At 42.2% G+C, this 13,792-nt stretch overlaps 1 protein-coding gene across 1 annotated transcript; it reads right to left on the bottom strand.

Moving 5' to 3' along the window:
* Window positions 974–12,774, bottom strand: LOC102168685 (olfactory receptor 2AE1). The gene is made up of 2 exons (XM_018040004.1): window positions 12,768–12,774; window positions 974–1,935 (listed from the first exon to the last, which is right to left on the bottom strand). Exons 1-2 carry the CDS (start codon window positions 12,772–12,774, stop codon window positions 974–976), a joined length of 969 nt encoding a protein of 322 aa, XP_017895493.1.

Here is a 13,792-nt window from a genome sequence, read left to right as displayed (position 1 = left end):
CATCTTATTATAGAATGGTGAAAAGCTGTTTCTCAAAGAGAAAATACTTACGCATCAAAGAAAGCAGAACTTTGCTCTCAAGCATCAAGTATTTTTCTTCTGAAGATGGTCCCGGGCCTGAATAACTAGTAGGAAAAGCAAGAGCTAGATATTTGGCTGTGGCTTTGGTGTCCCTGGGCTTCCCTGGTGGCTCAGATGGTAAAGTTTCTGCCTGCAATGCGGGAGACCCAGGTTCGATTCCTGGGTCGGGAAGATCCCCTGGCATCCCTCAGCCCACTAGACTCCAGGAAAGTTCACTGAGATGTCAAGTCTCTGCATCTACGTAGGATTAATATGTGGCTATCTTTCATGTCACGTGAGATAGTAAGACAATGTAGGTCCCTTTCATTTATTAATCCATAAACAAGTAGTTATTGAGTACTTATTTCATGTCAGACTCTTTTCTTGGCATTGGTGAGACAACAGGAAACAAAGCAAAACTCCTTACCCTCTTGAAAATTTCACTCTAGGAAGCAGACAATAAGAACAGAATGTTATGCAATATCAGAGAAGTATGATCACAAGGTAGGATCAGGGGACAAAGAGTGAAGAGGCTGCTTTAAACAGGCTCATCAGGGAGGCAAGTTTGGGCAAGATTCCATTTGAAAAGAGATCAAAAGGAAATGAAAGAGTGTCTAGCACCGTGAAGACTTGATCTTTGTACTTCTCAGCCTCCAAAACTGTGAGAAATAATGTCTGTTGTCTAAGTCACCAAGTCTTGGTACTGTTGCTATAGCAGCCCAAATGGACTAAGATGGTACTGTTTGGAGCTTCAATGCCTGAGAGCAAGTGAGAATACTGGAAATGTTTGTTAACCACTTCAATTTCGCAGTAGTCATCAAGGCTCTGGACCCTTGAAAATATCATTGCAGTTTACAGAGAACAATTTAAGGAGCTGATGGGAATTCCACTAATGTGCTCAGGACAACCGCACTCACGATCTTTTAGTGATATGGTCTCTCCCCAGCACCCTCCTCAGAGCCTTAGCTACATCTTTATTCCGGAGAGTATAAATCAGTGGATTCAATGTGGGAGTGATGATGCTGTAGAACACAGAACCCACTTTGTCTTGCAGTGGAGTGCGCTGGGCCCTGGGCCTCATATATGAGAAGATGCAAGCGCCAAACCAGAGGGAAACCACAGTGAGGTGAGAGCTGCAAGTGGCAAAGGCATTTCTCTTACTCCCAGCTGCACGCATCCGAATGACCCTGTGGAGGATGAAGACATAGGACGCAGAAATCAAGAGGATGGGGAGAAGGAGGAGGAGGAGGGTGCTGATGTACACTGTGGCCTCATACACAGCGATGTCTCCACATACCAACTTCACAACAGCTGGAAACTCACAGTAGAAGTGGTGGATTTGTCGAGGCCCACAGAAAGGGAAGCGCATCAAGCTTGCCGTGTAAATTAGGGAGTTCAGGGATGCTCCCAGCCAAGACGTGGCGGCCATCATTAGCGTCACCTTTCCGTTCATGAGAACAGTGTAGCGCAGTGGATGACAGATGGCAACATAGCGGTCGTAGGACATGAAAGCTAGGAGAAGACACTCCGCACCTCCCAGAGTCAGATAGAGGAAGTGCTGGGTCGCGCAGCCCACAAAGGAGATGGACTTCTGGCCAGATAGGTAGTTGGTCGCCATCTTGGGGATGGTGGTAGAGACGTGCATCAGATCCACGAGGGAGAGCTGGCTGAGGAGGAGGTACATGGGGGTGTGAAGCCGGGGGTCCACGCAGATGAGGAGCAGGGTGAGGGTGTTGCCGCTCACAGCAATGAGGAAGACCACCATGGTCAAGCAGAAAAGGAAAAGGTGGGCGAGAGAGTCAGCAAAGAGCCCTTCCAGGACGAAGTCTGCCAGAGAGGACTGATTCCTCTGCCATGTCTCCCCGTCCTCAGCCCCTGGGAAACAGGAAGTGGAGATGAAACGTGGTATCAGGAATACTGGGGTTCATCCACCCTGACGATAAGCCTCTTTCGATCCACAGAAGAATTTTGAAGAATAACATTTTTCTGGTTCTAATTATTCGACAGCTCTGATTATTGAAATTTCTCTTTTTTAAAATAAGAGAACTTCAGATCTCTGCTCACAAATATGAATGATCACTCTGAAATTTCAGAATACCTAGACTCTATTAGTGCTAGACTTCTAAACAAGTCTCTCCTCAGTAAGGAAGATATATACATTCATATGTGGATATATACATATGTTCTTTTTTAAGTATATATACTTTATAGATACACTCTAAATGTTATATATGATATAAATATAATATTTATATACAGATCTTTTCTTACATCAGTCAGGGTTTAACCAGAAAAGCTGAACCACCAAGAGATTTACATACATACACATTTAATGGCTTGTATAGAAATTTGGCCTTACTTGACTGTGAAAGCTGTAAAGCTGTCACCTTCTATCTGATTCTAGAACTTGAACTCCATGAGGCAAGCAATCAGAAAGGGAAGATGGGTATAAAAGTGTGGTAGCTCAAGGTCAGGCTGGAACCCACAAACATGACATAAATCCCACAAAGCAGACTGAGACCCATGTCATTATTGTTGCCTCTGAAACTGGTGGCATGGTTTCTCTTGCACAAGCTGGAGCTGCTTAACAAGGCTAAATGCACAGTCCTGGCCCCGGAGTCAGAGAAACTAGAGGAAGATCTAGGGGAAGGCAGAGTAACTGCCTGTTCACAGCCGCCTCACTCCAGTGAGGGGAGTCAGCACATCAGCAACAACGGATGCTTCCCCCTGCCCTCTCAATCTTCCTGAGAATCTCTTAACCAGAAACTCACGGCAATGGGAATTCTAGTAAATGTAGTTCATCCTAGCCAAGATGACATATTAAAAAACTCCAGAGTTCATCTTCAGTATATTTGGCAAACATATACTTAACACATCTCCTTAAATGACACATCGCCCCCAAATAAACACAACACAGCCATCCTTCTGCTCATGTAACTTTCCTGCACACCACCAAAAATATGCAAATATTCACAGCGAAGAAAGGAAGAAAGATCCACTACTGTGGTCCACAAAATGAGTCATCCTTTCCAACCGCTAACCTCTTCTGTGGATGCCGGCCTTCTTTCTCAGTGCTGTTCATGCCAATGGACTCCCAGAGTTGCTATAGCAGCACGGATAGAGGCTCTACATGGGCTCAACAACATGGGCTTGTAGTCGCCATGGCCAGTCTAGCCACCACTGAGTGCCCATCTGCCAGCAGAGCCCCAGCTCTGAGCCCCTGATATGACATCATCCCATAGTGCTATCAGACACTTGGTGATAGACTGATGATACTGGATAGCTTCCATTATTGAAGGGACTTTACTTTTTTCTTATTGGAGTTGACACTTTGGATACAGATTTGCCTCCTTTCCCTAGAGCACTGCTGCCAAAATGACCATCTATGAACATACACAATGCTCTGTTCACCATGTTATTCCGTGAAGTAATGTTATTACTGCTGAATAAGGAGCTCATTTCACAGCAAATGAAATGTGGGGATGGGCCCATGCTGAAGGAATCCATTAGTCTATTCCATATTCTCCAGCATCCTGAGACAATTGACCAGACAGACTTCTGAAGACTCAGTTACAGCAACTGGCAGTTGACAACACCTCATATTGCTGGGGCATTGTCCTCTAAGATGTGGTATATGTTCTGAATTTCTCTATCAACTTATGGTGCTGTTTCTTCTATTGCAACAGTTCATGGGACAGAAATCAAGAGGTGGAAGTGGGAATGAGTCCCCCACTGTACCATTTATAACTAGGATCCACTGCCAAATTTTTTACCCTCACACTTTTAGGCTCTGCTAGTTACAAAGGAAGGAATTCCTTCATCAGGCAACACAATTTCATTTACTGAGAGCTGAGACTGCCACTTTGGACTCTTCTTATCACTGAATCAACAAGCAAAGAAAGTTACTCTGCTAGTGGTTGTGATAGATCCTGACTAGCAAGGGAAAACTGAGTTGCTACTACATGGGAATAAGGAGGAACAAGTCTGGAATTCAGATTTTCTAGGGTGCACTCTGTATTCAAATGTCCAGTGATGAAAATCAGTGGAAAATCACAACAACCCAATTCAGACAAGACCGCTAATGGCCCAGATCCTTCAGGAGTGAAGGTTAGGGCTGCTCCCCACCCAGCAAGTAACCACGACCCACTGAAGACAAAGGGAATATGGAATGGGTTGTGAAAGAAGGTATTTAGAAAAAAAAAAAACCAGTCATGACTGTGTGAGCAGCTGCAGAATGAAAACTCACAATATTATAGGCATTTCGTACTTATTGATATGTGAATATCTTATGTATAGATATATTTACTAAATATTTCTGTTTATTCCACTCAGTCATCCCTTTGTCTAACATAAGATATATTAATATGGTTAGCTTCATATCTCAGTATTTAAGTTACAGGACATAAAAGGAGAGTAAGAATTAGGAGTAAAATTAATTTCACCTTTTTTATGGGAAAAAGGTTAGTGTGTTTTATTTGTTCCTCTTTGGAGAGGGTTTCATGGTTTTTAGCTGTACGTGGGATAGTTGTATCCAGGTAGGTGGAAGGGTATGTTGATATTGCCTTTGTTTGAAGATTAAGTATAGTTTAAAGAGAGGTGCATGGGTGCCAAGGCGACACATAACAAACCCACCATAATTATGTATCTGAAAACAGGAAAGATAAGACCTAGGAAGACCTGAGAGCATGAAAATTACAAATCAGGCTGATATAGCCAGGATCACAACATTTAATCGGCCAGATTTCCCAATAGGCCCTTTACCTAATTCTCACATAAATACTGATCAGAATAAGAGCTCAATCTCCACGGTGAAAGTGAACTTTAAAAAAAAAAAGTCTAAATTGATCCCCAAATACCCACCCTATCTCTCTTTGTGTTTTTCCTTCTAAGCATCTTCCTGGATCTTCATGTATTCCAGATTACTTACTTTTTAGAGTGAAGAACTTGGGATTGGATGTATTCTTCAGGGTGTAATTTGACCAGTAATCTCTCTCCATTTCATGCAGCAGAGGAGCATCTTTAGGGCCTTACACTGTTATTTCAAACTCAGCTTCCTGTGGTCTGACAGCCCAGTGTTCCCCACATTCCCTCTGGTCATTCCAGCCCCATCCATACATTTCCCTTTACTTAAGGATCCATATACTTCCCTCTTTCCTCATTAGTTTCTGTATTTCTCTGTAAATCTCCATAGCATCATAAATTTTCCCATTGTCTGATTCATGTCTCTCTTCCTCCCATAGGAACTTCACTAATAATTTCCCTAGTCTGATTTATGTCCCTCAAGAGACTTTCCTCTGCCTTCTCAGACTGCTTTCCTCACGGAATCACCAATCGTCACCCTGTAACTTGAGGGTTCCAGTAATATGCTGACAACGCCAGAGGATGCCTTAGTTTCAAGGAAAAGTTTCTTGTGGGGAACACAAGTGCAATAGTGAAATAGAGGGTGCAGAATAGTTCCACACTGACACACACATTAGCTACTGAACATCCAAACAGGGCCTTTCTGAGATGTTCATCAGATTCCCATCATAACTCTTAACACTGCCATTTACTGAGGAACAGCATAGAGGATATCATCTACACAGACTTTGTTGTTTACACTGAATCTTTGAATGACAGAGCGTCAGCAGGAGCAAGACAGCATGTAATTCTGGAACACTCTTGCAAAATGTATTCAGATGTTGAACTCCATCATCATGCATCAGCACAAATTAAGTAACTAAACTTTTCTTTAATCTGTTAGTTGAACCTTTGAATCATGCATATGCTTTCTCTGCCCCCAAACATATGAGCCACCTCTCCATCCAAAGATAGCAATAAGCACTTGAATCATAACAATTTACATTAATGTTTCCTGGTTAAGAAGCTATACTTAATACCAGTGTCATCATCAGTGAGTCCAAAGTCAAAAGAAAAATGTTTTGAATTTCATGTTCTATTGGATCATTCAAGGCACTCTCTTCTTAGCTTTACACCTCCTTTCCCATTTAATGAAGTAAAAATCTGGCTCTAGCACTGGTGTTTTGAGAATAAGCCCCTTCCTGATGACATGACATTTCCTCAGCAGGAATCATGACAGCTAGAACGAGGAAAGACTTGGCCTGACGTGAGCCAATCGTGAAGAAAGAGGAGCATCATCTGTGAGAAATAAAACTTCCTAAACCCAGAGGATCTATGTCAGCTGAGGCAAATGGGGGACACTAAGTACATGGCATCAGGGATTCCCACCCAAAGGACACATCCTAAATCTCCTCTGGAAACCATTACTCAGGATGCCAATTAGGCTTGCATTGTGCATGAGATAAGCATTCCCAAAGGGCTTTGCTTGAAGTTTGTTTGTAGGGGTCAGGGGACTGCGATATTTTGAGGACTGTGGCTCAGAAGATAACATGGGAATTTCATCTCCAAGGGCTAGTTAACCGTGGAGAGAAACAGTTCCTAGAGTCCCTGGTTTATTTTACCATCTTGAAACCCAGACTCTCTTGCCCCTTTCCATCCAACCGTTTGGAGAAAACAGTCTGAGAAAGATCGTGTCCCTGTTGCCCACAGGACCCAGTGGAGGGTTTCCCCATGTGCCATAGCACAGGAGAAAAGGTAAGGCATGGAGAGTGGTGATTACCGGTAACCCTTCCCATCCTTGCTGTTGGTTATTCTCCAGTTTCTTAGACTACATCGGTATAACATGTGCCAAGACTTCAGATACAGAATTTTTTAAAGTGGTGTAGCTATACATCTCCTCCTCATTTACTCCCATCTCGGTTATGCTCGGCTCTCCCTCTCCATTACCGTTACCATTAGAGGCGAAGGATCTATTGAGATATCCTTTGCTTCTCCTTCTCAACTCAGATACTGAAATGTCTTATTTCACTGAGTTTATTTTGTTTATTCTTTGAGTAGATTTACTGTATCACCACTTTCTTCAAAACTTCTGTCTAAGGATTTACTTGGTGCTCTCATTCTTACGAGCGTATAATATCCTTCTAATTAAAGTAGTTACAGCATTTATGGATTGATTTATTGACCAGTATTCAGTGATCATCTGCTAAGTCCCAAGCATTGTATTGTGTACAGTAACGAACAAGCAAGCATGCGCGCTCTTCCCCCATAAGACCGAGAGAGAGAACAAGTAAGTAAACAAACACACTACATCATGTTGGCTTAACGGTTTGTATTAGTCAACATTCTTCAAATGCCAATGACATTTAACAAACCTTACACTATCTTAAGGGAAGGTTGTGGGATCACAGCAGTGAATGGGGTAGAACTCATCTGTGCACCAGCTAGAGCCAATTACTTGAATCATGTCAGTGCCTTCTTTTCCCATCTTTCATCTTGGCTTGGGTCTCTGATCTCATTCTCTCAGACATTTTTAGATGGAGAGTACCCATACAGCTGGAAGCTCTCATGCCATGTTTTTAGCTTGAAATACAATACTCCTCCACCTCCAACTGAGAAAACTCCAGGGAAGAAATCTGTCCAGCAGTGTAGCCCTGTGGCCACCCCCTTGGAGCAATCGCTCTGTGTCAGAGCCTGCAGTAAAAAGGACAGACCTCCCTGGCACAGGTCTCTTGCAGTGGTTGGAGAGGTGGGGTGGTGATAGAACAAGGGAAACAGAGATTTGGAATGGAGTAGTATTACAAAGGAAGTGTGGTTGTGAAGGGGTGACGTTAGAAGTAGGCAAGGAGAGCGTGAAAGACGAAACAATGCATATCCATTGCTAAATGACGATAAAGAAGAATTTACTGTGCTGCGGTAAAACAGGGAGGTCACTGTCACCAACTGGGTCACAGGGGAAAGCCTCTTTTTAAACTGCCATCTAAGCCGAGATCTCTGAATTGAGATAAGGATTATCCAGAAGATTGAAGGTAAAAAGAGATCCAGATAAAGTCAAAGATGTACAAAATCCTTAAGTTGAAAAAAAAAATCTTGATGTAATTAAGGAGCTGAAAAGAAGGCAGTCTGACAGTGGATGCAATTGCAGAGCGAAGTAGGAGAGGCCAGGATGGATATAAGCATGAGGAAAAGGGGGAAGAAAGAGGGCGGGGAGGAAGGGAGGGAGGGAGAGGTAAGGAAGGAGGGAAGCTAGAAAAACCAAAGAAAGGGAGGGGGAGGAAGGGAAAGGAGAAAGGAAGGGAAAAAAGCAAAGTCCAGTAAATTGTATTCAAAGAAAAATGTGAGCTCTTAGAAAGTTTTAAAATAAGGAAGCATCAAGATTCAACCACTCGAAGCTGGGGAAAAGAACTGCCTTGACCTGGATCCAAGCCAGGCCAGGAATAGTGCCTTTTCCCACCAGCCAAACTGGAAAACCAGTTTGGAGTGCTGGGTGTAATCCTCAGAAGAGCCTCACCTCAATGGTGAGGAATAATTCTACCTAGACTAAACCCTGTTGTGGTTCTACTTAACAAATCCCAAAAGCAAAACCCAAAAGGATCAGATTCCCAATAACTGCATTCCAGGAAAAAAAAAAAAAAAAAGCTCAAGAATATTTTTAGGAATACAAAACTATCTAACACACAAGATAAATTTTACAATGTCTAGCATTCAATAAAAAATAATAATAATAACCAGGCTTGCAATTAAACGAAATGAATAGAAAAATCAGTGACTTAAAGTCTACTCAGAACCGCTACTCAATAGACAATTTGCAATATTCTATTGACTATATTGATTAGATCAGACAGAACCCTGGTGGTCTAGTGGTTAGGATTCCAGGCTTTCACTGCTATGGCCCCAGGTTCAATCCCTGGTAGGGGAACTGAGATCCTGCAGGCCACAGGACACAGCCAAAAGCAAAAAAAGACAAAGACATTAAATAATTCATTATAACATATTCCATACTTTCAAAATGATAGAGGAAAGATTAAATATGTTAATAAAGACATTTTAAAGAAGATAAAACAGAAGCACGCACACACACAAGTTGCTAGCGTTAGCTACAATGTCAGAAATGAAAAACACATTAGAGGATCAGCAGCAGACAGGACATTGCAAAAGGAAATATTGACACATAAAGACTTAGCAATAGAAGCTATAAGAAATGAAATAAGGTAGAAAAACTAAAAAATTAATGAACAGAGTATCTGTGAACTTTAGGACAACCTCAAATGGCCTAATTAATATATGTATAATTGGAGTATTGAAAGAGAGGAAAAAGGACAGAGAAAATATTTGAAGAAATAATAAGCGCTATTCACTAACTAGACCTAATTGAGAACATCCCATTCAACAAAAGAATAATACACATCTTTCAAGTGCATATGAAACATTTATCAAGATACATCCTGTCACAAATGGCAGGATTTCCTCTGAGGCTGAATAACATTTTTTTGTATGTACACACCACACTTTCTTTATCCACTCGCCTGAAAACGGACATTTGGGCTGCTCCCGTGTCTCGGCTATTGTCAATGCTGCTGCGGTGAACATGTGAATGCAGGTACATCTTTGAGGTACTGATTTCAGGTCCTTTGGACATAGAGTCAGGAATGGAATTGCTAGATCACATGGTAGTTCTATGTTTACTTTTTTGAGGAACCTCTGTTCTGTTTGTCGTAATCTTTTATTCTCTTGATAATAGCCATCCAAACAGGTGTGAGTTTTGTGGTTTCGACGTGCATTTCCCTGATGATTGTTCATGTTGAGCATCTTTTCTTGTAAATGATTTTTGGGAAAATGTCTTCAGAAAAATGTCTCTTCAGATCTTTCGCCCATCCTTAACAAGATCATTTATTTTGGGGTATTGAGCTGTAGCAATCCCTTATATATTTTGATATTACCTGGTGGGCTACAGTCTTTGGGGTCACAAAGAATTGGACATGACTGAGTGACTGAGCACAATCCTTTATCAGATTGAGGTTTAAAAATATTCTTTGGAAAAATGTCTCTTCAGACCTTTTGCCTATCCTTAATAAGGTCATTTATTTAATCTTGCTTTTGAGTTGTAGGAATTTCTTATATATTTTGGTTATTAATCCTTTATCAGATTATGGTTCAAAAATATTTTCTCTCACTCTGCAGGTTGCCCTTTCATTTTGTTGATTAATTCCTTTGCTATGCAGAAGCTTTTTATTTTGATATAATCTTTCTTGTTTGTTTTTGCTCTTGTTGCCTGTGCTTTTTGGAGTCATATTCAAGAAGTCATTACCAAAGCCAATTTTAAGCTTTTTCTCTATTCTTCTAGAATTTTTATCTTTCGGGTCTTACATTTAACTACTTAACCATTTTTAGTTGATTTTTGTGTGTGGTCTATGATAAGGACTTGATTTCTTCTTTTTTATGTGTATATCCAGTTTTCCAAAAACCACTTATTGAAAAGGCTTATAATTTTCCCCACTGTATTGAAAAGTAATTAACCAAAATGCCAAATTTAAAATTACTTTTAAACTTGGTATAGCTGTTTAAAGATCCAATAGCTGAAATAAAGTAAAACTTTAAATATTTTATTAAACCAAAAGAAGGCAGGAAAATAGTAACAAAGAAAAAACCAGAAAGGAAAAACTTGTTTTTAATTTTTCTTTTTGGCTGCACTGCACAGCATGTAGGATCTTAGTTTCCCAACCAGGGACTGAACCCACCCCCCCTGCACTGGGAAGCCAAGTCATAACCACTGAACCACCAGGGAAGTCCCCGGGGGTGGGGGGGGGATTTAAGCAAATTCCAAAATATCCATTTTCATTAAGTGAAGACATGCATTGGAGAAGGAAATGGCAACCCACTCCAGTATTCTTGCCTAGAAAATCCCAGGGATGGGGGAGCCTGGTGGGCTGCCGTCTATGGGGTCGAACAGAGTCGGACACGACTGAAGTGACTTAGCAGCAGCAGCAGCAAAAAGTCTTTCACTACCCACAAAGTGACAACTTGTTTGAAAGGAGACTCAGACCAAAAGCCAGAGGTTTTTACAATGGATAAAGAAGCACGACTTGAAAGTATGTGCATCATGCTGAATGAGAAACCAAGAATGAGATGACCTGTCTACAAGCATTCTGCAGGCCTGCACCACGACACCAGTAACGGCAGAACTGGGGAAGAACGGGTTCATTCAGAGGACCACGGTCCCCTTGATTCAGGAAATCTTTCCCACTGCAGAATCACCCATCTCCTGCATTCTTTCTTTCAGCCCTGAAAGGAGCCCAGTTCAGTTCAGTTCAGTTCAGTCGCTCAGTCGTGTCCGACTCTGCGACCCCATGAATCGCAGCACGCCAGGCCTCCCTGTCCATCACCATCTCCCGGAGTTCACTCAGACTTACATCCATCGAGTCCATGATGCCATCCAGCCATCTCATCCTCGGTCGTCCCCTTCTCCTCCTGCCCCCAATCCCTCCCAGCATCAGAGTCTTTTCCAATGAGTCAACTCTTCGCATGAGGTGGCCAAAGTACTGGAGTTTCAGCTTTAGCATCATTCCTTCCAAAGAAATCCCAGGGCTGATCTCCTTCAGAATGGACTGGTTGGATCTCCTTGCAGTCCAAGGGACTCTTAAGAGCCTTCTCCAACACCACAGTTCAAAAGCATCAATTCTTCGGTGCTCAGCCTCCTTCACAGTCCAACTCTCACATCCATACATGACCACTGGAAAAACCATAGCCTTGACTAGACGGACCTTAGTTGGCAAAGTAATGTCTCTGCTTTTCAATACTATCTAGGTCACCAAGAATTAAGGGCTGGACTCTCAGCATCCAGACTCCAGAGGAGCTCTGATTTTCTTTCTTTCCTGAGAGTCTCTACTGGCTGCCTGAATGCTGATACCTTCTAGGTCATCAGTATGGGTATTCTATTACAAACATCTTTCCAAAATTTCTTATGATTCTTCAGTTACCTGGATTTCTTCATTGTATCTCTTTTCTACTCTTTTTGGTCATTTCACACCACCTTAACATTTTTCAGCATACCAAAGGAAGACGTTTAAAGCAAGTCTTTAAAGCATTAATAGTAACAATGTATTGGGTGGTTATTGCACACCTAAGAGTGAATCTATAATGACAAGGGAACAAGGACTGGGAATCAACACTGTTTCCAAGTCTTTCAGCAACATGAAATAACACTATTGGAAGGTAGATTCAGATTTTTCAAAATGTATATTGTAAACTCTATGGCCTGACTCAAAAGCTTTTAAAAGAAGTACAAAAAATAAGTGCGATAAAATCAACTTTATTTTTTAAATAATAAAACTAGAGAAGGCAGAAAAGGGAAGAAATAGAAGAAACTAACAGAAAACAGCTAGCAAAATGGTATATTTTAATCCAACTATACATAGTAACTTTAAAGGTGAGTGGTTTAAAGTAACAGTTAAGAATTGACAGACTGTTTAGGAAAAAAAGCAAGACTCGACTATATGAGGACGTATTAGTCATGGTTCTTCAGTAAAACAGAACTAATACATCACTGGCCACTGGCTCCTGTGCTCATGGAGGACAAGAAGTTCCACAACCTGCTGAGAGCTAAAAAAACAGGAAAGCTGGTGGTTTAATTCTGTCCACGTCCAAAAGCCTGAGAACCAGGAGAGCTGATGGCATAAGTTCCAGTTGAGGTCCAGAGGCCCACGAATCAGAGGGTTGATGATGTAAGTCCCAGCCCAAGTCTGAAGGTCTGGGAACCAGGAGCACTGATGTCCAAGGGCAAAAAAAGATGAATGTCCCAGTTTAAAACAGAGAATAAATTGGCCCTTCCTCTGACTTTTTGTTCGGGTCTCAACTAACTGGGCGATGCCTACCTGCCATGGTGACTGCAATCTTCTTCAATCAGTCTGTGGATTCAAATGTTAATCTCTTCTGGAAACACCCTCACAGACACACCAAAAGATGTTTTACCAATGGATAATGTTTTCTGGGCATCCCTTAACTCAGTTGACACATAAAACTAACCATTACAGTGCTCTATGAGCCACCTATTTTAATATCATAAAAGAATACTTCCAGTTTCAGCTCCGACATGTAAAGAATTTGGAAATCATAACACATCATTATGATGTGAAAAAGATGAAGAGACTGAAAATCATTGGCTTTTGGGGGGGCCCATCAGAGAACTGAGGTTGCATGGCAAACTTGCACCCCCAAATCTGGAAAGACAGACAAATCCACAGACTCGAAGCTGAGATCTGCTTAACAGAGAACCAAAATCCACCGGTGCCATCACCTAGTGGGCATACTTAAATGACAGTTTTGACAGATCGCTGGTAGCGCAGTGTGGTCTAGCTTAAAAGTAAGAAGCTTTGGGGGAGCTGCAGTATTGAGAGAGCTGCCTATTTTCCTGGATTTTGCCTCCAGGCACCCCACCAGATTCTCAGAGTGAAAAACTGAGAACAATCCCCTCCTGGCTTTAGGCAGGGGGGGAACGGAGAAGGCAATGGCACCCCACTCCAGTACTCTTGCCTGGAAAATCCCATGGACGGAGGAGCCTGGTAGGCTGCAGTCCATGGGGTCGCTAAGAGTCGGACACGACTGAGCGACTTCCCTTTCACTTTTCACTTTCATGCATTGGAGGAGGAAATGGCAACCCACTCCAGTGTTCTTGCCTGGAGAATCCCAGGGATGGGGGAGCCTGGTGGGCTGCCTGCCGTCTATGGGGTCGCACAGAGTCGGATACGACTGAAGTGACTTAGCAGCTTAGCAGCAGAGGAGCAGAAATCCCAGGAGATCTGTGCACAGTGCTTTCCGCAACAAAGGCTAGCCTCTGGAGGAAAAGGCTTTGGCAGAACTTTATCCAGGGCCCCACCGAGTGGGCAGCTTACAGCGCCAG

This window comes from Capra hircus, chromosome 25 (genome assembly GCF_001704415.2).
Source record: "Capra hircus breed San Clemente chromosome 25, ASM170441v1, whole genome shotgun sequence".
Classification (NCBI taxonomy): domain Eukaryota; kingdom Metazoa; phylum Chordata; class Mammalia; order Artiodactyla; family Bovidae; genus Capra; species Capra hircus.
This window is presented reverse-complemented; position numbering and strand designations above follow the sequence as displayed.